At 35.1% G+C, this 21523-nt stretch overlaps 3 protein-coding genes across 6 annotated transcripts; all 3 read right to left on the reverse strand.

Moving 5' to 3' along the window:
- Nucleotides 1–3062: 3062 nt before the first annotated feature.
- LOC128396422 (tubby-related protein 4-like) lies at nucleotides 3063–8777 on the reverse strand. The gene is made up of 3 exons (XM_053356999.1): nucleotides 3978–8777; nucleotides 3598–3907; nucleotides 3063–3472 (listed from the first exon to the last, which is right to left on the reverse strand). The coding sequence occupies exons 1-3, from the start codon at nucleotides 8114–8116 to the stop codon at nucleotides 3356–3358; spliced, it is 4566 nt and encodes a 1521-aa protein (XP_053212974.1). The 5' UTR covers nucleotides 8117–8777; the 3' UTR covers nucleotides 3063–3355.
- Nucleotides 8778–9610: 833 nt separating this feature from the next.
- On the reverse strand, nucleotides 9611–20113 carry LOC128396423 (RIMS-binding protein 2-like). Of its 3 annotated transcripts, XM_053357000.1 has the most exons (17): nucleotides 19485–20113; nucleotides 18508–19053; nucleotides 17519–18028; nucleotides 17334–17444; nucleotides 17078–17265; nucleotides 16930–17011; nucleotides 16566–16859; nucleotides 16314–16490; nucleotides 16062–16210; nucleotides 15699–15776; nucleotides 15329–15433; nucleotides 14793–14846; nucleotides 14415–14715; nucleotides 14017–14315; nucleotides 13709–13933; nucleotides 12851–12988; nucleotides 9613–12322 (listed from the first exon to the last, which is right to left on the reverse strand). In XM_053357000.1, the coding sequence occupies exons 1-17, from the start codon at nucleotides 19645–19647 to the stop codon at nucleotides 11435–11437; spliced, it is 4308 nt and encodes a 1435-aa protein (XP_053212975.1). In that variant the 5' UTR covers nucleotides 19648–20113; the 3' UTR covers nucleotides 9613–11434. The 3 variants fall into 3 exon arrangements, with proteins under 3 accessions (XP_053212977.1, XP_053212975.1, XP_053212978.1); XM_053357002.1 differs by lacking the exon at nucleotides 12851–12988 and having other exon boundaries at nucleotides 9611–12322; XM_053357003.1 differs by lacking the exons at nucleotides 15329–15433; nucleotides 15699–15776 and having other exon boundaries at nucleotides 9619–12322; nucleotides 19485–20062.
- Nucleotides 20114–20249: 136 nt separating this feature from the next.
- Nucleotides 20250–21483, reverse strand: LOC128396436 (vacuolar protein-sorting-associated protein 25-like). 2 transcript variants are annotated; one of them, XM_053357023.1, is made up of 3 exons: nucleotides 21042–21483; nucleotides 20461–20968; nucleotides 20250–20372 (listed from the first exon to the last, which is right to left on the reverse strand). In XM_053357023.1, exons 2-3 carry the CDS (start codon nucleotides 20939–20941, stop codon nucleotides 20359–20361), a joined length of 495 nt encoding a protein of 164 aa, XP_053212998.1. In that variant the 5' UTR covers nucleotides 20942–20968; nucleotides 21042–21483; the 3' UTR covers nucleotides 20250–20358. The 2 variants fall into 2 exon arrangements, with proteins under 2 accessions (XP_053212998.1, XP_053212997.1); XM_053357022.1 differs by having other exon boundaries at nucleotides 20250–20968; nucleotides 21042–21478.
- Nucleotides 21484–21523: the final 40 nt, after the last annotated feature.

A 21523-nucleotide genomic window follows, 5' to 3' on the forward strand; every position in this document is an offset into this window, starting at 1 on the left:
TAAATGTGATTAATTGATTTTTTGATTCAGATGACAAGTGATTATAATTAGTATCATTATTCTTATCATCATTATCGTCATAATTGTTATTGAACTGTATTTGTACGGGTTTTATTGATTGTGGCTCTCCGGATCAATGAATGTTTTGTTTCTATCACTAAATTGTAATCTTTTTAATTTCCAATCGTATTATATTATTAATATTTTCTGTCTCCCTCAAATTGTAACAATCAATTTCAATGTAACAAATGAAAAAATATCACTTATTTGGCATTGATTTGGATACTTGAATGCTGATGATTGATTTTAAAATGGCAACTAAATGTTTATTAATTGTCTCAAATTTTTCATAATAATTTATGGTTGCAACTGTCGTACGATTTATTCACTGATTGTAACAGCAACAAATCAATTGAAATCATAATTATAAGCTAACTGAAATTGTCTATTGATTTGATTAATTCACTCGAGAGTTTAATTGAGCAACAACAACAACTTATTTGTTCATTGAACTCACAATCAAAAATATCCAATTGAAAAAACATCTATTCCTTTTCTTTTCTTTTCTTTTCTTTCATGAGTACATTTCATGATGATGATCATGAGTGTTCCTTTGATATCCTCAGAACAATATTATTAATCTATGCTTTCTTTTCATTTCGATTCCATGTTCTTAGTTTATGATAACAAGAACCATTAAATGTTATCATGAGAAAACAAACAAAATGAATTTTTAATGGGAACTTGTAACCGAGTATAAAAAACTTTGTACATGTTTGGTGATTTTTGCCACTTTGTTCATGTTTATTATCATCCATTGGGTAGAAGGAGAGATAATCAGCTACAATTAACGATTAACTTGATAGTTGAAAGTTAATTAATTATGAAAATGTTTCTAGCTCCATATTTTGTAATTATGATGGAGAATCATGAAAGTCTTTTGATTAAACATGAACAGTGGAAAAAGTTTCACTCAACATTTCAGCTAATTTACGTTATAACCTCATGTTTCCTTTGACATGGGTTATTGGTTCACGAAAAAACGGCAATTCTATTCCGAAATTGGTATTATATCAAGTGATAATCTTATATTATCCTAATTGTTAAAATCATATCATTACAATGGATTCTTGTTGAAAATGATTCAAATTATTGTCATTTTTTGTTTCCCTGTTTCCCTCTTTTCGTCTGATTATCTATTGTTAAAAATTTCCCAACTCGATGTTATTTATTTTAAAACCAATATTATAACGAGAAACATAATTGTAATGATAATGGAAACCAAATCAAATCAAATTATCTTCAAATCCCAGATTGATTCCTCATTGTAAATCAAGATTCAATTGGAGCACCAATGCACTAATTTTCTGTGTAACTTCAATAGACAAACAGCCGATTTTGTACAGAATCGTAAGCGAAAAACTCAAAAGCAATTATGAAAATATGATAACAATCAAAGAAAAATGTTGATATCAAATTCCTTTTTTCCAAGAGGATAAAATTAATTCCAAGCTTTGCGTCGCCATCTTGCGGAACTTCAAGTGACTTTTTATTCCAATGGAGCGAAGGGAAACTCGACTGACCAGAAAGTCACCAGAGGGAAACACAAACTTTTTGGGTTAAATGTCTGGTTAACTTTTCCTTTGGATCTTCAGCATCTTGGAAATTGTGATCAATCAACTTACCAACAATGCTCTTGTTTTACTACAATTAACTATTTTCCGAGCAACATATATTCTGGAAATGACGAAATCGACTCACCTTTACATAAACAAAAGTCTTGCGGTGCAAGAATAAAACAACCAACCAACTCTAGACGGTGTTTCTGCTATAAGCTGAATATAAACTCTCGTCTCTAAACACTTTTCATGTGATTCTCAACTTAATTTACTTGTCTAATTGTTACCCTGTTTTTTTGCTTACATTTAATTTGTGTTCTTTATATAAAACAGTCAATTGAATTTTCTCCTCTTTCTTGGGTTTATCATTTGTTTCAATTTTTCTTTGTGAACTTTGTTTCTTCTTGTTTAATTCTCACCAACAATTGAAAATCATCGGATCTTGAGCATCGATTTCAATGCTTTCATCCCTGTTGAAATCTTTTCGTCACTTGATGAATACATTAGTCTAATCACCATTAATTACCAAAGTTAATGAATGATCTGTTTGGAGTATTTAACATCACCATTTAATCAATGGACCACTGCAAACTGTAATCAAATCAATTCTAATCCAAACTGTGTTGAAATGAGAAAGTATTTTCCTTGTTTGATTCTGAATAATCAATTAATTTTTTTTCATTAGCAAAAAAGGAAATTAGTAAATGGGATCAAGATCAAAACCGAAATGTTTGTGTCCCATTTCATTGCTTGTTTCTTTTTGCTTTGTTCTTGAAATCAAATATTAATCTTAATTTCAAGTAAAATATCGTTTTCTAATTTATTATCATTAACATTCTATTATATTATGAAATTAGAAATAACCAATTAAAAATTAGATACAAAATAAATTGACAAGAAACAAATAAACACAAAATTGGATGAAAAGTCAACCATGAAACACGAATACAAGCAAACACAATTAAAACCCTCAAGCGAAAACCATTCGAATTGCATTTCTATGTATTAACTAAATTAAATTAACCAATAAATTGTTCAATTAAAATTTTTAATCTCAAATCATTTCATTCACTTTCTAACTGAAGTCAGTTAGAAAATGATAACATCAAGATAAAAGTTTATTTCAATGAGAATCAAACTGAGTATTTGCTGATTCATTTTAGGAATAGACTGAGACCACTGGTACCATCGTTTTATGGTAATGTGATAGTTTCTTATGAGTTTATGAAGGAATTTTGGCTCGTATTCGAATCATTTAGTTAAAAATGTTAATTGCACAGCAAAAATTCAGAAAATCTGTTGAATCGGATAACCATTGATCGTAATTATCGTAGTTTATCATTTTCAATTAAATTAATATTCGATTATTGATTCTATTTAATTTTTAATTGGTAAACCATTTCTATCGATCTTGCTTTTCTTTTCACTTTGAATTTGTAATTTACTCAATTGATTTAACGTTTATTAAGATGACATTTCTTTTCGATTTAATTTTTAATTTTTTCGCTTGTATACAAATTAAGAGTATTCTGATCGTAATATTCCCATTTTTATGGTGATTCGAAAGAAACAATTAGATATAAACTAAAAGGAGCGATACTCCAATTCAATAGCATCTGATTAGTTCTGTTTAGGTTGTGTGATGAATATGGAACTGGCTCAGTCAATTAAGCAAAATTTCCGATCCACAAGATGATTAAGAAAACAGCCAAAGTATTGTAGCCAATTTATTGTTATTATTTCAATCTCTGCGTGACATTGGCCAAAGCGACTGCTAATGCTTGTAAAGCACTGAACGGGTATTGGAAATCGAGCGTGTATGCATTATCGTCGATTCGACCGAACTGCATTACCTATTATAAGAAGGAATAAAAAAGTTACTCGATACACCAAAACATCATCCACCTTTAGTTAACAGTAAATGTCTTCTTTTTCCGCTATAATTTGTTTGATTGTTGATTATTCTCATGGAGTTTACCTGTTTCCCTTGATGTTCAATCTGAAAGTTTTTGGCCGATTCTTGAGTGACTCGACCACCAAAGTCCAGTTGATAAACTTGACTAACTTCATTCCAAAGCGGAGCCTTATTGTGTAATAGAAATTCCCTTCCACCAGAATGTCGTTGGTTAATCGATTGATCAGGTTGAATTCGACTGCTTCGTCTTTTAACTTTGATCTTCTTTTCGATACTCGATTTTTGGAATGATCCTAAATTGCGAAAATCTTGACTGAGAAATTCATCGTCAGAGCTGCCATCATCCTCAGAACTACAGTCGAAATAATTTAATCTAAGGACAAGATACAAACGAATTTCAATAAATTGGCCGTCCATTTCTTGAAAGTTCTAATCAGACTTACTTTTGTTTCATAACTTTTCGGAACATCGTTGGGCTATAAAATATACTTTTCCCTTGAGATTTCCGAGATTTGCTTGAATTTAACATGGGTGATGTTGGTAAACTACGATTGAACAATTGACTTCGAAAACTTTTGTAGAAACTTTCACTCTCATTCGGAGCCACTGCCTGTGGTAAGCTCCCTCGGTGGCCTGTTCTTGGTCCACCTCTGGATCCATTCAAACCGTTACCCCTTGAGCCAAGTTGATTAGATGTCGAAAATGTTTCAGCCAACAAGGTGCTACAGTCATTAAGACTGTTGAGCAGCTCTTCCGAGTCAAAGTTTAGAAACACTTTCCTGCGTCTCACATGAACAGGGGATGACATTAGTGAAGATCTATGATCATTATTCAATTCCAATGAGTTGCCATTAACAGTTAAATGATTGCGATGATCATCTTCATTGTCGGTGCATTTGCAAAAAGTGGTACATTTACAGAATGATGAAGATAAAGTTAATCCTTTTCCATCAACACAATGATCACCGTCGAAAGACAAACAATTGGACTTTACATTTAATTCATCGTCACTTTCATCTTCAAGGCTGCTACGTTTATTTGTTGACAAAATATATCGACGTTGAGATGAACCCGATCCTTCAGGGTCACTTCGAATATTTGCAAATTCGATAATTTCCCTAATATTATTGTTACTATTATGAGAATAATTGGAATCATTTGCTTGTTGTGAATTAATGAATGACCCATGGATTGTTGATGAAGAATTTGGTTGAGTTTGAGCAATTGATGAGTGATTGCGGTAAAAGAGGAGTGATGGTGATCGACCGAAGGAGCCGGTCGATGGGGACAAAATCTCGAGGCTCATTTCACTTTCGGTTTCAGCATCATCGATGAATTTAATGTCATGACCTGTGTTGGACGTATGAATATGTTTTCCTTCAACTAAACAATCGTCGAGCTCACAATAAGAATTTGAATTCTTGTATTGGTGAGGATTAGATGAAGATGAAAACCATTTTGTGGGCGAACTTATTGTCTTAGGCGGTGATGCTGAGCGCTGATGGTGAATATGGTTGATGGCACCATTTCGTCCACTTTCAACAAAAGGCAATTTGTAACAATTGTTTGTATTTGAATGGTTTGTATCACAGATCAGTGGAAAGGCCTTCCCACCGTCTCCAATGGGATCAGGTCTCGAGGTGTTACGAGTCAGTGGATCACGATTGTTGTTAGTAAACTTATTATTGTAATGAAGGCTTCGAGGTGTTGATATTAATCCAATACTGTTACTTGGCATTGGGAATGTTGCTGTTGGCGATGATAGTTGAGGGGGACTTTTAATTTCGAACGTTGAGCTTTTTTTGGTTCGTAGTGTAGGTACAGCGTTTTCTAAGGTGTCATCACGATCAAAGGCTATCCATGAATTGGAATTAGTCGTACTTGGACCTGGATAACAATCAGTAGATGATTTACTCACTGAACAGAAATCATTGAGGCAACTTTGTTTCGAATCGCTTTGAATGTTCTCCAAATTATTTTCTGTTAACATTTGGACGGTTGGTTTTTCATTTGTCATTAGTATCAAAGGATTGAGAATATCGGTTAATGATTGGAAACTCGTTTGTGTTGATATTGAACTTGATGTCGGTGGAGGTTGGACTGTGATTGATTTGATTGTTGCTCTATTATTGTATCCTGATGATTGAACAAATGAAGTTGACGATGCAGGGGCCAATTCCATGCTGGGCATTTGTTGAAAATTTGAGTTACCGTTGACATGGAGTGTTAATAAATCTTCAGAAAGATTCGTTAATAAATCAACATAATTATGATCTAATGTTTCTGATCTGATTGGATCGTAATTAGAAATTGGATGTGATCTAGACGAATGATTTCTAAGAGTTTTTTTCGGTGTCATTGGAGCAACTGGAATGGCACAATCTCTCTCGAAGGAAGTGCTCCCTGCAACCATATTCTCATCTTCGTCGTCTGAACTTGTTACGTTTCTATCTAAGCCCTCGAACCCACCGATTACCCCTTCTCTTTTCCCACCAAGTTCCTTGATTTTCAGTGTCATTTGTCGCGGTTGAAGGTGAAGTAAACTTGTTCGATAAGCAACCGATCCAAGATTTGAGGGCAGCCAAGGAACCAGGCCAAGAATTTTGAATTTAGTTCCCCAAATGTTAGATGTAATCAGTGTCAACTTTTCATCTTCAGGCATCGAATCAGCATAAGTACTTTCAGGCTTAACGTGGTCTGATCCAGGCCGAGTGAGTCGATTGATATCATTTTCTTCGTTTCCTTGGTTTCGACGTCCACGATGTTGTCTGCGTCTACGTCGAACTCGAATGGTCAAACTATTGTCCTCATTTTCACTATCAGATGTTCCTGGTGTTGATGTCGAGTTCCAGTAAAGAGTGTTTAGTTGGCCTTTTCTATTTTGACTTCGACTATTGAGTCCGGAATCGCTATAATAGCCACTCGTACTTTCACTATTACCTTTGAATCTCGATCGACTTTCAATCTTTAAACCTTCACCAGAGAGCTGCGACTGGGGATGAAAAATGACAAATTCTGGCCTGATCTTACTTGTACGTTTACCTTTCAGTATAGGGACCAAACCACCGAGATATTCAAGATATAAAACGTAAGATGATGAACTCCCGATAGAATCTTCATCGTGACGGATCAGAGTACAATAGAGACGAGTGTTGTTGACTGGAGGGTTAACATTAAATTTGGTTAGATTAAGGTTGTCTGGAAGATAGCACCTGAGGGTTCGGCCAAAGAGGTTGACCACAAGATTTTGTAAGCAATTAGGCAATGGAAGAGAATCGACAGCAGTTTCATTGGTCAATCGTTTATAAATGCTAAGACGACAGAGAAGATGGAGAGGAGCTATTTTTTTGGTCACCCAAGCGATGTGAAGAACTGGTCCAGTCCCGACAAACAATCGTTTATCATTATGACCCCAGGTCAGTGCGCTAATTGGATGCCCAGTATAATCAAGTTTAACTTGATATCTTATCAATCCAATCTCACTGTACAATTTAATCATATTAATATATTTGGGAGAAGTGTTTGTACAACTCGAGCTATTTAAATAGTTACTGTTCTTGCTGTTTCCATGATTATTAGGATTTGTCTCTTCGATTGTGTGTCCACCGACCGCAAGAATATCACCTTTATTTGACCATTCCATTTTGATTGTGTTCAAGTTTGTTCGAACTGTGATCGGACAAATGTCATCGTAGTTTTTAAGCAAATACAAAATTCCGTCATCAAAACAAATCGACAACACGTAGACTCGAGGTGACGGCCCATTGGTTGACCCTTGGATCATTTGATCACTTTGGTCACTTTCATTTGTAAATACATTGTTGGCATAGTTGTTGGTATTTCTATTAACTGTATTGTTTTCCTCTTCAATATCTTCCATTTTAAACTTTTCACTTGACCAGGCCATTGATAAGATTGAGTGATGCTCACGAATCGATAGCTGAGCAACTATTGTACCGTTAATATCGATTACTAGAATGCTTCCATTGGAAGTACCGAAAATGACCTGCTGATCATCTGGAGTCCAAATACCACAAGTAGTTGAACAAGATTCTAAGTTGAGTAATGATGACCAATAACGTTGACCAGCCACCGAGCCAATGAGGACAAAACCATCAATATAACAGATCAAAGCCATTCGACCATCGTGTGACCAAGCGAAGTCAATAACTTGAGTATTACGATCATTGATTAGCTCAACTGACCAACGTCCTTCATACTTGATCCAAACAAAAATAATTCCCGAAGAGTCACATGAGGCCAACTTTTGATAAGGTTCATTCCATTTTACCAACGTAACCTCCGACCGATGACCACGAAGGTTATAATTGGTTCGAGGGGGAAGTTCAAGGGCAGGAAGTTTACTAGTGCGACACGTGGTAAATGTAACACCCACAATACCACGACTTGTGCCCAAGGCAATCCAACCATCTTGGTAGTAATTAGTGCGGTTTAATTTCCAACTGTCTTCATCCTGTGACTGTAACAACCCAGCAGGTACTTTTCCCATCCATGATAAACTCAGTATATTGCAATCGGAATATGAATGAGGCTTTTCAATCCGTTCAAAGTGAAGATGCATCGTGAACTATTTGATCAGTTTAATTATCACCTTTTCAAGTTTAATCTTACAATTGATCAAAATTCATTCAAATTCTAAACTTTTGCGAAAAATTAACAATTAAATGGATTCATTTGAAGAAAAAAGATTAATTGACCAAATTTGATAGGTAGACAATCAATATAATCAAAGAAATAGTTAATCAAGGTAATCACAAAGTCCTTAATTGTTGTTTGTCAATCAGTTAGATAATAAGATGAAAGAATCAAGATAAAGGTGATAACAAAAAACTGTAATCTTTTGATTAAACATCGATTAAAACACAATCAAAGCAGAGAGACAATTGACATTAAACGGAAAACAACAATATTCAATTAAAAACACAAACAATTAAACGATAACATGAGCTGAATCATCTTAACGGAGCCAAGTAAATAACTGAAACTCTGTAGGCTGAATAACAACAGAATAATTAATTAATTCGATAATTGTAATCATATGAGAAGAAATGAAATCATTTCGACATGTTTAGTGTGAGTTTATGAATGGGACAGAAAGAGAAAAGAAAGAAGAAGACATTTTCTTCTTCATATGCGCTGTTGATCATCTTCTCATCATCATTGTTCCCTGGCTTCACTTATCGATCGAGAACATCACAAGAAAATTTCCCTCTCAATAAATTGCATCTTCCCTTTTATCATCATACTAACCATCATTTTCCTTCCCTGTAACATTATAACTCCAGCATTTCCCATAGGCTCGTTTTCCTCCTCACCCACTACTTTTCATCTTTCTCTCTTTCTTTCTTTCTTTTCATTGCTATAACAATATCATTGGATGCAAGTTGAACATTTGACACACCTTTTTTTATTGATCTCTTTCAACATTTCAGATCAAATCTCAAATGTTTACAGTTGTTGTTTATTACAAATAAATGTTATTATCTCAATATCTTAATGAATTATTGTCAGTTAATCAAGTTACAACTGTTCAGAGTTTAATATAAGGAAGACAATTACCATGAATTAATCTGAATGAATGAAAATTATCAATCGAAAGCCTCAGATCTTTTAATGTGAAAAACATTTTGAATGCGACATTTTTCTTACTTGAAGTCACCTTTTACCTAACGTTAATCAAGCTTTTAACATGAAATGTATCATGTTAATCATTAACTATTAATAAATCACACCTAAGAAAAGCCTTGTAAATTTCATCATGATAGATATTCAAATAATCAATAATGATGGCTTAGATTAATTGTGATTCTCTATCAACACGCATGAACCATAAATAAATTGTTGAGTACATGGTAAAAGATGATATTATATGAACCTTGTAAACTTAACCTTCGAGTCTAAATGAGTAACAATCTATAAATTGGTTAATGTTGGTTACCGTTATTAAGTTGAATCAGAACTAGAGCAAGGTTAATCATCTTTCATGATTCCACAATTTACCTGAGTAATCATCAATTTCATTATGATTTCACTTAATAAATAGATTTTATTATGTTCTCATCATCTAAATCTATTATAATCAAATTGAATTGAGTTTCTCTTTAGTCTACCAATTGGGTGGAAAGAGGATAATGAGAAAGGAGGGGAAATATTTCACTCCAAGAGAGACGCTGAATTTCTGGGTCTTCAATTACAAATAACCTGATCCAAGGTCATTCTGATTGAGTTGCTTGTTAATCATTGGATTTTATTATCCTCATTCACGAGTTTTAGGCTGTATTGAAGTCAAGGTAGTGAGACTGAATCAATTTGAGGCCAGAATTAACTCATCATCATGATTTCTGACTTGTTCATGATTCAACCTTTCAGATAACAAGGAGTTAGTATTTGCTCAACACGAACTAGAATATAACTGAAATGATGTGGAGAGTAAAAAGTATTCTCCACCAAATTTAGAGTAGATGATAATTGTCTCTACTTACGACACAATGATGACATGAGAATCTCTCCCATGTACCAAATAATAGACATTTTTTGTCTTTACTCTCCTTACTCAAGTTGAATTTATTTATTATCTTGTCTTGTTTAATTCTAAATAATCAGTCAATTTTTTCTCCTGTCCATTGGTCAATTAGAACATAATAAAAGAAAGAGAAAGGATCAGGAAATTTGCACCGAGTTTGATTGCTCTGAACTTCTGTTATTTTCTGATAATTCACAGAATCCAAATTACAGTATATATCAATTCTGTATAAGTTTCTAGTAAAAATCAGTATTCAGTTCTAAGTTTCATCAATTAAAATGAGTTTGAATTAATTATGGAAATTGAACCATTTGAAGGCGCAAACTGAAATCATTTATATTTAATTATCTTTTAGTTTGGGCATCACCAGCGGAAGAATCTTGAAAATTCATGTGTCAATTCAGGTACACTCAGGTCATTGTTTAGGCTGTTTCATGCTCGGAGTAATTTCTGTTGGTGTCGGGTGGCATAGATTCGATAAATTATCCAGTAACTAATTCATCATAATATGTGAATAGAATGTTTTTTGCGTCGATAGATGTCGATTTGAGGATCAGGATTAGGATTGAAAGTTTAAGGATTGATTGGGATTACAATAATAATAATCAAACAGTTACGGTAGTAAAAGAAAAATTTGTTTCAACCATATTACCACTGATTAGCATATAATCAATTGTTATAATAATTGTGATATAATAATAATGTGTTATAACCAATAGATCATGATTATACCATTGAAACCAATAGAAATAGTGAATTTGTGTTAATCATTTTGTTGAAACAATAAGATATTGTTGGTGGTTTAAGAAGGTGTTTCCACTTTCAGGCTGAACCAGAAATTCTGAAAAGTTTCCATCAAAGTATTAGAACTTTATTCCTTCTCGATGTTGGTTTTATGTTGTTTTCTTTTATCTCACAAACATTTTGATCTGGCGAAAGAAAAAAATGATAAAATAAAAGAGTCTAAGGCACGACCAAAACTAATTGGAAAACCAAGATAGAGAGAGGGAGAGAGAGAGCAATTGTTTATCATATCAAGTTAATTTCTTCTGAAATCATAATTAGTAAAATACTTGAAATTAATTTAATTATTTTCAAGTTTTTGTCTCTTAAGCAAATAAAAATTACGATAATTATAGTTTTCCTGGTTATCCAAATTCCAAATAATATAAAGAATATCAAGACAAAACCAAAGTTTAGTTTTATGAAAAAGAAAACACTTATGTTAGTATAAGTGCTGCTTCGTCTCTCACAGCATTTGGAGATCGCAATAACGAAAAAGATGAATCGAACCTCGATTGAGAATCGATCATTTTCTTCGCAATCGGAAATAAAAATAAAGTTGAAATGATCAGATTATATTTTGAAAATGCTTTTCACGGCCCCAAGAGCTCCAGATAATGTGGGTCCCTGTTGTTGAGCTTGGTTTTGTTGTTGCATTTGTCCCATTTGGCCCATTTGGCCCATCTGATTCATTTGACCCATTTGGCTCATTTGGTTCATTTGGTTCATTTGGCCAATCTGCCCCATTTGACCCATTTGATTTGTCGGAGCACCATAATAGCCTTGTCCATACTGTTGCTGTTGTGGTTGCGGTTGCTTTGTCTGCATAGGCCCGAACCTTGGCCCTTGTTTGAACTGTTGTTGGGACTGTTGTTGCATTTGCTGCATCTGTTGCTGCTGTTGCTGCTGTTGCTGTTGTTGTTGTTGTTGTAGTTGTTGTAGTTGTTGGGGTTGTTGCTGTTGTGTGGACATTTGTTGTTGCTGATAATTTTGTTGCGTTGGTATTTGCTGTTGAACTTGTTGTTGTCCAAATCCACTAAAGTTATTGGGTTGACCACCACGAGGTGTTGTCGCATCTTCAAGAATCTTTTTACCACTTGCGAATAAACTGGAAAATGGATTCAACGATGAAGTTTGTTGAGTTTGTTGCTGCATTTGTTGATTCGTCATTTGTTGTTGACCAACTTGGCCCATTCTTTGTTGATTCATTCCGAGATCCAAACTGTTAGGACGATGATTATTTCCTACCATTCCAAATTGAGATTGTTGTTGCATTCCCATAGTTTGGTTAACATATTGTCCTTGTGGCCTTATTCCTTGACCTTGGGCCATACCTGATCCTTGATACACATTGGATCCATAAATATTAGAGCTTTGAACTGACCCGTAAGGTTGATTCACCGGCCCTTGTGGATATTGCTGTTGATAGCCTTGCACTCCTTGTCGTCCTCTCATTTGACCCTTTTAAAGAAAGACAAAAGTAAACAAAATTAAGTAAATTTTACTGCTTTTGATAAACTGAAAAAAAACTGTAGCATAATTAGATTTTAACTCAGTATTATTATAACGCATCAGTTTTATAACAGCTATCACTTAGTTCAGAAGATGCTGTCTGAACAAATCAATCGCACTCATGCAGAGGATGAAGATGCAAAGAGAGAGAGAGAGAGAGAGAGAGAGAGAGAGAGAGAGATGTTAGCTAAATAAGTTTGATTGAGGTTGTAAAGTTTATCCAAGTCATTGCTTAACGAATAATCAGCATCACAATTGTGATTGGTTAGAAATATTAATGATATAAAAGCATGAAAATGAGCTTGTGATAGTTTTCCATGTTTGTTTCAATAGGTAATATAAAGTAACATTTCCAAGTCTTTGAAAGATTATCAGATTATTAGCTTTCAAGGTGAAAGCGCATCAAACTTGTGAACATTATTAAAGTTTAAACAGTGAATTGTTTTCTTATCATTCCATGGATTGTGATAAACTCACATGTCGATCAGTAGATTCGGTTAAAAAGTTCGACGGGACTAAACCGCGGACACCACTAAGCTCTCCCATGAAGAAACCATCTTCATCCATTTCACCATAAACGTAAATCACATCACCAGCATTAAAAGCTAACTCCACCTAAGGGAAAGCAGGAAGAGAATGTAAAAGGCAAGAAACATGAAGAGAGAGAGAGAGCAAGAAGTTGGATACAACAAACGAAATTCAAATTAAATATTGCGAAATGATTAAATTAAAAATAACACTTCTTGCTCTTTATCCCAGTACTCTATCAAATCATAAATGGGAATCAAATCAATCAAATAGATGATAGCAAAGGGCTTATGGCTCATCCGAAATCGACTCTCGGTTTTCTCTCGATAACTGAATGAACCATATCCCTTTATTGGGTCATGAAAGGTCATGTCACTATCTAAATGAGCTCATATTTTCTAATCATGTGATGTATTACTAACTAACTACTAATCAGCACAGGCAAAAGCATCAATACAATTATCTTGTTTTAGCTGCTTCTTTAATTGGATGGAATTCTAGTTTCTAATTTCGGCGATTTTCAGTTGTGCTTCAAGTGGACTCGAAGGCGAAGTTTACATTTACTTCACATGAAATGGTTCGTTTTTCGTTGAGATTGATGACAAATCGAATTTTGAGTTTGGGCTAAAATTGCTATGATACTAATAGAAAATGATGCGACAGATTTACTTTAGGCTCAGCATTTCTGTCAACGCTCTGAGAAATAGAATTAGAATACTCGTGTTTTTTTGATTGTAAGACTAATTAAAAATTCGTTGAAGTGAAATATAATCGTCGATGTAAAGATCGAGAAGTGATTAGTTATACCTCAGTATCAGGATTCGGCGAGAGCTCCTGAGGATCATAGTCATAGAGTGCAACCATTTTTTTAACCGGTAAATGGCCCCAAGGATCATTGTCATTTGTTCCTCGAAGAGGTTGGCCCGTTTCGGGATCACATTGGACTTCGGAAACCATGTTACAAGGCACGTAACCGATTCTTCCGTTTGATTCACCGCGAAAAAATCCATCAGGATCTTTATCACCGTAGATCTTATAGGAAAAGTCGCAATTTTAATTAGAAAAATTTCATCAACGCATGTTTATTGATTCAATTAATAGATAATCTAATTTACCTTAATGAGATCGCCCTCTCGAAAAGGTAACTCTTCATTAGCAGCATCAGGATTTGGTGACATTGTAAGTGGATCGTAATCGTAAAGAGCAATGAACCATCTTAAATCTCGTGGTCCACGAATTCGACCAGCCCCGAAATGGGATCGTTCATATTCACTGTACTGTCGACTTCTGTGAGGAGGCTGTGGAGATGGGCCACCATATCGTCCCCCTCTGCCTTTCATTGTCGCCTCAAATTCCTCCTCCGAGTAGCTTTCGATTGGATTGACGCTTTCACTCGGCGTATCTTTAGTAATCGCTGAGTTCATGCAATAGGAAAAAGATCCCGAATTGAAATGTTAACAAATTCGAAATTGTGAAAATCCTGAAATTCTCACAAACTCAGAAAATTTCTTACCTATGGATGGAATGGTCATTCGGTTTGGATTGGTTTGCATGGTTCCGGAGTTCGATTGGAAGCCCTGTTGTTGCATTTGCATTGGGTGTTGATTTTGAGGATGAAATTGTTGATGTTGCATTGACATTACACCGCCATGACGGTTGGCAAGATTAGCATGTTGCTGTAACGACTGTGAGTGCAGTTGATGTGGTTGCTGGTGATATGAATGTTGCAAATGATGACCAGGGTGGTGTTGATGGTGTGAGGCATATGGCTGATGATGAAGGGGCAGTTGGTGATGTTGGCTTGAATAGTGTCGCTTCAGATAAGATCAACAATAAAAATTAATATTTATAACAATAAGTAGACTTTTGTGTTTGGAAAATAATTAATTACCATTGAAGGATGGGTTCGCATTGGTGCTCTCAAACTCGGATGGCCTGGATGTACCTGTCGTGGAAATACAAGAAAGTTTTCATGAGTTTCTTACATCCAATTAAAGTGAATTGGGTAAAGTCGAAAAATGATTCAACTTGTTGCGCCTTTTGTCCGTTATTTCAATATTCCATAGCAAAATGGACCAAGATCGCTCAAAGTGAGAATCATCTTTACGACAATTTAATGAATTACGACGATTAACGTTCTAAGGAACAACGGGAAACACCACATGCATTCAGACACAAGACATAGCGCATTCGAAATGTGCTACAAAAGACTTTCGAACAACAAAGGATCAAACAAACGCGAGACTTGAAGGATCTGAACGACCGGTGCTAAAATCTTATTTGGAATTATTTTCTTTCCTTTAATTTCTCGATTTATTGATCGGGTCTAAGATTTTAGCAGTTAAACGAACTGATCCAATTCGCACAAAGACAAATAGACAAACGGTGACACAAAAAATGACCGATGCAATTTTGTTGATTTTCTACCTGATTTGTTGAAGGATCGAAAACTTTGGATCTCCGAGCAACATTACTCATTAGTTGATTCATCTCAGTTTCCGATTCAGAATCAGAATGGACTCTACCCTGGGCCTGTAATACATGCAGACAATGATTGTAATTCTGAAATGAGTAATCGAAGTCTTTAAATACTTGAATTCGATTCCATTTTGTTTTGCTTAAAATTAAGTTGATTAAAAAACTTTTCTCTAACTAAGAGATGAACGAATTCAACTCAACATTGATAACTCAATACAATTAAACATAACAATCTTTTAGATTGGTCAGTGAATCGGTCGTGATCTTAATTGTAAGCAAAATCATGAACCATAATTGACTTGAGAAAATGATTATTAACTAAGCTAAATTGGTTGATGGGAGTCGATGGATAAATATCCAAATTCGATTGGTAATTTTGTCCGTAACATCTTTCAGTCTAAAAAGAAAATTGAGAAAATAAAATCGAATAGAAAGAATAGAATATAAATGAACATTTCATCGAATTGTAATTTTAGGTTGCCGGAATTACGTTTCACCATTTTAACTGTTATCAAATAGTAAAAGTTGATAATTGAATTGAAACCATTCATGATGGAAAAATCGCGAAAATAGCAAATCATGAGTTGAACATAAATCGCATGATACTGATTACTAATTTCAACTATGGGTGATCAATGGATCTAAAAAGGATTAGGTTTGTATCGAGTCTCATTGTAAATACCTTTCGATGAGCAGACAATTTAATCAGGTCATCGGGTATCTGACAAGGCATCGAATCTTGGGATAGATTTTCTCCTGATTTTGTGCGAACTGTAACAGCTTTTTTGTGGAAACTCTCAATTTGGCCAACATCGAGGAGTGCATGGTCCCCTGAGCGATAAAGTGAAACAGATTTGTGATTCAGTATTTATAATACAAAAAAATCTATCATTTGATTTGATCTATTGATCAAATTAAATATAAATCTATTTACCAGTTGGACTATCAATTTCTGTCAACTTTTTATGAGCAGCGAAAACAGCATAACCGGTCACTGGACATCCATTGGAGGTTCCATATTGGTCCAAAGTTACTGGAAGCCAAGTTATAAGAAGAGTTCCGTCTTGTGGTCCAGCCTCTACTTGTATGTCCACTGGGGGCTCTGGAAGACCTGAAAGCATCGACCCAAGTTTTCATGTTACTTGAAAAATTTCATAATGGAAGCGATTGAGAAAAGAAGACATACTTTTTGGTAGAGTCCGGAAATCGACAAAAGTGGTCAACATTTCGAGTTTTTTTGGATTTTTTTCCTCTGACGACATAAGTTTACCAGGTTTGGCACGAATAGAAACACGATAAAGGGTATTAGCTGCCAAACCAGTGATTAAATGCTTGTAAACTCCTGGGCCAACGGTCTTAACTTCGACTGAGTTCACTGCAACTACATGATAAAAGTTACTATTACAGGGTAACCAGCTGATCAAAGCTGATTCTGAGGTAATGTTGGTGGCTTTAACGCTACAAGGGGCAAAGGGCACATCTGATTGGAAGAAATTGAATCAAATGATTAGGAAATGAAATACTCGCTAGTTTCAGTTGATCGAACTCACTTTTGCCAATGATTACAGTACATGCTGCATCTTTCGAGGCTCTTCCCGAATTATTTATGGCTCGAATGCTAACTCGATGTGGCTAAAATAGAAAAACCATCAGACTCATATTCGAGAAAGATAAATGTTCCAAGTTTAATCAACTTACGATTGAGGAATCAACACCTTCGACTAAGGCTTTTGTTCGTTCGATGCTTGGTACAGTGACTTTTAGAACACCATCAACGAGAATTTGGTAACACTCGATGAAAGTTGGAGGGCAGTCGGGGGGCAGCCAACAGATTAAAATGCTTTTGTGGAATTGCCGCTCCAATATCAATCTCCTGGGCGGTGGAACTGAATGGATTGGATCGAATGCATTGAGATCAATACAGAAATTTTCAAAAATTAAAATGATTAGTTACCCATATCGCGTGCAGCAGTGGCTTGAGCTCTTTCGGGGTCCGATAAATCTTCTTCATCAATGTCCTGAGACTCAGCTAATTCAATATAATCATTCATTCTGTGAAAGTCCTCTGTCAGAGTGAAAATAAAGAAAAAAGTTGATTGTTGATGGAATGATCGAGTTAACATTTAATCAAACGTTTACCTGGTGCAATCAAATGTTGAAAGTTGGTGTGAGCCATGGCATCGTTGAGAAGGGCATCATAAAACTCGGGAGGATAACTAACACTAGATTCGTCTCCATCTCTGGTTTCATATAAAACGGTGGCTTGGAATTCAAACAAGTCTTCGCCGGTTAATTTTTCGATAAAATTAGAAGGAACTAAACCTCTTCGACCATCGAGTGTTTCACCCATGAAAAACCCGTCGTCGTCCATTTCACCGAAAACTAGAATGAAATCACCTGCAGCCAAGTGAAGTTCTTGTTCAGGATTTTCATTCGGCGATTGTTTAAATGGGTCGTAACTGTATCTTGCGATGAATACTTTACATCTTCCACGATTTGGTATTTCAATACTATCGACAATATCTTCGGCCATACGTAGTTCTTGTTCTTTTCGAATTTGCTGCAAAATGAGGAACGGATCTTCTCTTCCTGGAAGCATCGAATTTATTGGTAAGGTTAACTTTTTCTCACGATTAACATGATTTCGATCTACCAATGAAAATTAAAATGTACAATCAGTGAGATGGTTTAGATAGAAGGTCTGCTAATCAGCCATCTAATACAGCCAAAGATTTTGAGTTGGCAACAATTAATACTTTCTAAATCATTCACGCAGTTGAATATAATCAATGAGAGATAAAGTTAAATCAGAGTTATGATAATAAGTTTGTCCACTAGTTTAAGTGATGTAGTCTTAAAATGGTCAACTGATTAGATTCCAAAAATTATCTTTACTTGATTATCATTAACTGCGTGAATTATTTAAAAAGTGGATGCGAACTCAAAGTCTTTGGCTGTTAATGATTTGTTGATAATTCTATTCTGATGAAGTTTGGTGGTTGAAAGAAATCATTTTTCTCTCTGATCCTTGAGTTTGAAAAGAAGCTCTATGAATCCGATTCTACTTGGGATGCAAATGAATAAACGATTATATTGATTATCGGATAAACAGAGATTGAAATACAAACCTGAAAGAAACTGGGTAGTTGAGTGGAGTCCAGAAAGATTTGAGGTCAGTACTGGTAACGATGAGGATAACAAGGCAGATGAAGATGAAGCCATGTTGTTTGACGATATTCTTTTAACCTTTTGATCCAATTCAGCCAAAATTTTGTTATCTTGTTCCAATTTCCTCATCAATTTGTCTAATTCTTTTGATGAAATGGAAGGTCCTCCCGAGCGAGAGTTTAATTGTGACAATCGATCATATGATTGGCGATCATTGAGTTCCGGCATTGATGAGGATAAAGCGGCAGTTGTAGTTGACCCAATGGAAGAAGTTGAAGTGGTTGTAGCTTGCGAGGTCGGGATTGTGGTCAGTGGTTGAGATGAACAAGCGTCCATTTCAACTGCCGATGAAGAAGATGCTGGTGTAGTTGAGGCCAAATTGCTCGTTGTGTTGATATTGAGGCGTTCAAGTTCCATTTCTTCCAATTCTCGAAGTGCTTTGTCATCTTCTTCCAATTTTCTCATCAATTTATCCACATCAAAAGAAGATGGAAGAGAACCTGAACCTAAAAGAAAAATGAAAGAGAGAGAAGACAAAAATGAGACTCAAGGCATGATCACTGAAATGTAAATAATTATATCAAACTCAATGCAAAAGATTCTGGTTATTAGTCTTAATTTGATTCCAATGAAGGAATATGAAAAGAAGATTCATAAAAAGAGAAGGAAAAAGTGTAGATACTTCGGTAGAAAACTCAATTGACCTTAATTTCGATGATCAAGTCGAATTTCTCAATTTTTCATGGCTTAGTATTCGATTGATTGAACGAGGAAAGGAGAATAGGAGATGTTTGTTGTGAGAATAATGATTAAACAATAGAAGGAGAGAGAAAAACAATCAAGAAAATATGGATTATCAGTTGGCGGGACCGAATTGTGATCATGCAAATGAGTGAGAGAGAGAAGGGATCACATTAAAGGAGAAATGGACTCTTACCTTTTCTATCACATTTATCACGTCTTTCGATATCAATTGAATTTGATCTGAAGGAAACTTTAGGGGCGATGGTTGAAGATGAAAACGGCCTAACGGATTCGGAATATGTTGGCTTTTTACCCACAGAAGATGAAGAATAGCATTCTAAACTTGGGGAAGCCATTGGGAAATGATGAGAAGTGAGAAGCAGAGAGAGAGAGAGAGAGAGAGAGTTAGCTGATCCACTGAGGTGACAGGACTTCGGTTAATTGGTTCAACTCTAATTCCAACAGATTGTTAATGTTTCTTGTATGTTATCAACATGTTTATGTACACAAGAGTTTATACAAAAGGTGAGGAAGTTAATTGTTAATATTAACTGTTAATTAATTTAACCATTTTGGTTCCTCTCACAATATCAGTGGCTGAGTAAAAGATTCCACGCAGACCCACAAGAATATAACATCAAAAGCTGAAGAAATTCTTTCAGGGCAAACTCATTGATATCGAATCTTTTTTCTAATATTCAACCGAGTACAATCTCTCCAACTCCCTTTCGTCTTCTCTCTCTCTCTCTCTCCGAGTCTCATCCACCCACTCGCTCGATTCTCTCTAATATTCTGTCTATTCTTCTTGACAAACTGTTTTCCTAGTGGAAATCTGAATGACTGAAAAGAATCCATAGTGATTCTTTCTCAGAATTTGCTGGTGAATCTCTTGTTCCAAGGAAAATGATGAGATGAAAAGTTACATTAATTTACTTATTCATAAGAAACGAAAAGCAACTTGTTTGATTTAACAATTTACTTTAATGAGCTTTAGTAGAGAGAAATGATTCCATGGAAACTCAATTTGCTAAAAGTTACATCAACTTCTACCACCAACGTTTGACATTTTATAAAATATAAACTGTATCAAGGTAAAAGAGAGAGAGGGAATAATTATCCTAAGAATTTAACACCGCCATTGTCATCGAGACTCATGATGGAGGCTTTACCTTGTTTCTCTAACACTTGAAGGCTTTTCTTGAGAACATCGAAATCAAGGCCGTGAAATGGCTCCTTTATCGTTTCATCGCCTGAAACAATCTCATAAAGAGTACAAACAGAATTGATATAACCAGAATTGTAGACCCAATGATAGATCAAATTAGCCCAAGCTTCCGGTGTATTCCAATAGATAAAAACAACTGATTTACTTTTATCTGACCAATCAGCAACTCCTTTATCCTTCATGTCGTCAAAGATTATCATTAATCCATCCATATTTAAGCCTCGTGAAATTGAAACATTTTGAAAAGGCGGTTCAGTTAAGGCTTTCTTCAAATCAATCTTATGGATTCGGTGGTTTTTACAATAATTAAGAACTAGTGATGACCAAGCTTCTAATTGAGCCTTCCTTGTTTCCAGGTTTGGTTGGATGGTGAAAAAAGGTGGAAAATTGTATTGCCAGTACTCGGATAGAATGGGGTCTGACATGATGGTCAACAGAATCCAGAGAAGTTACTGAAGTCAGAGAAATATAATGAATAAAGATTGGAAATGATTAGTAAAAATCTATAAAGTGAGAACAACTCACCTCAAAAAAGCTAACAAGCACAAAGATAAACACAATTGATGTTGGTAAATATTGAAACATTTTTTTCTACTGGCGGACAAATTAAATTATTTACAGGGAAACAAATTTCTCTATCAAAGGGAAATGGATGAAAGGACGGGAGAGGGACGAGGGCACTAGGGTATAATAATCGTCGCAATAACACATAAAATCTAAACAATAATCTCCTCCGGCTTGGTTTCTTCAATCTTGGCGATCCGCTGTTTCCTCACTTGAAGCACACTGGTGAAGGTGAACATACAGTCAACAGCAGCGAGACCAGTGAATATGATTAATCCAGTAACGGCCACTTTGTGCATCGCATCATAGGTTTGTCTGGAAAATAGACTCATGATCGATCCAATTAGTTCGGAAAAAGGTCGAGAAAATGAACAGTTTAATTGAGGAAATTAAATAAAGAGAAAAATAGAAAGACAAGTACAAAGAAACACGAGAATAGAAAA

This window comes from Panonychus citri, unplaced genomic scaffold (genome assembly GCF_014898815.1).
Source record: "Panonychus citri isolate SS breed McGregor unplaced genomic scaffold, ASM1489881v1 Contig00144, whole genome shotgun sequence".
Classification (NCBI taxonomy): Eukaryota; Metazoa; Arthropoda; class Arachnida; order Trombidiformes; family Tetranychidae; genus Panonychus; species Panonychus citri.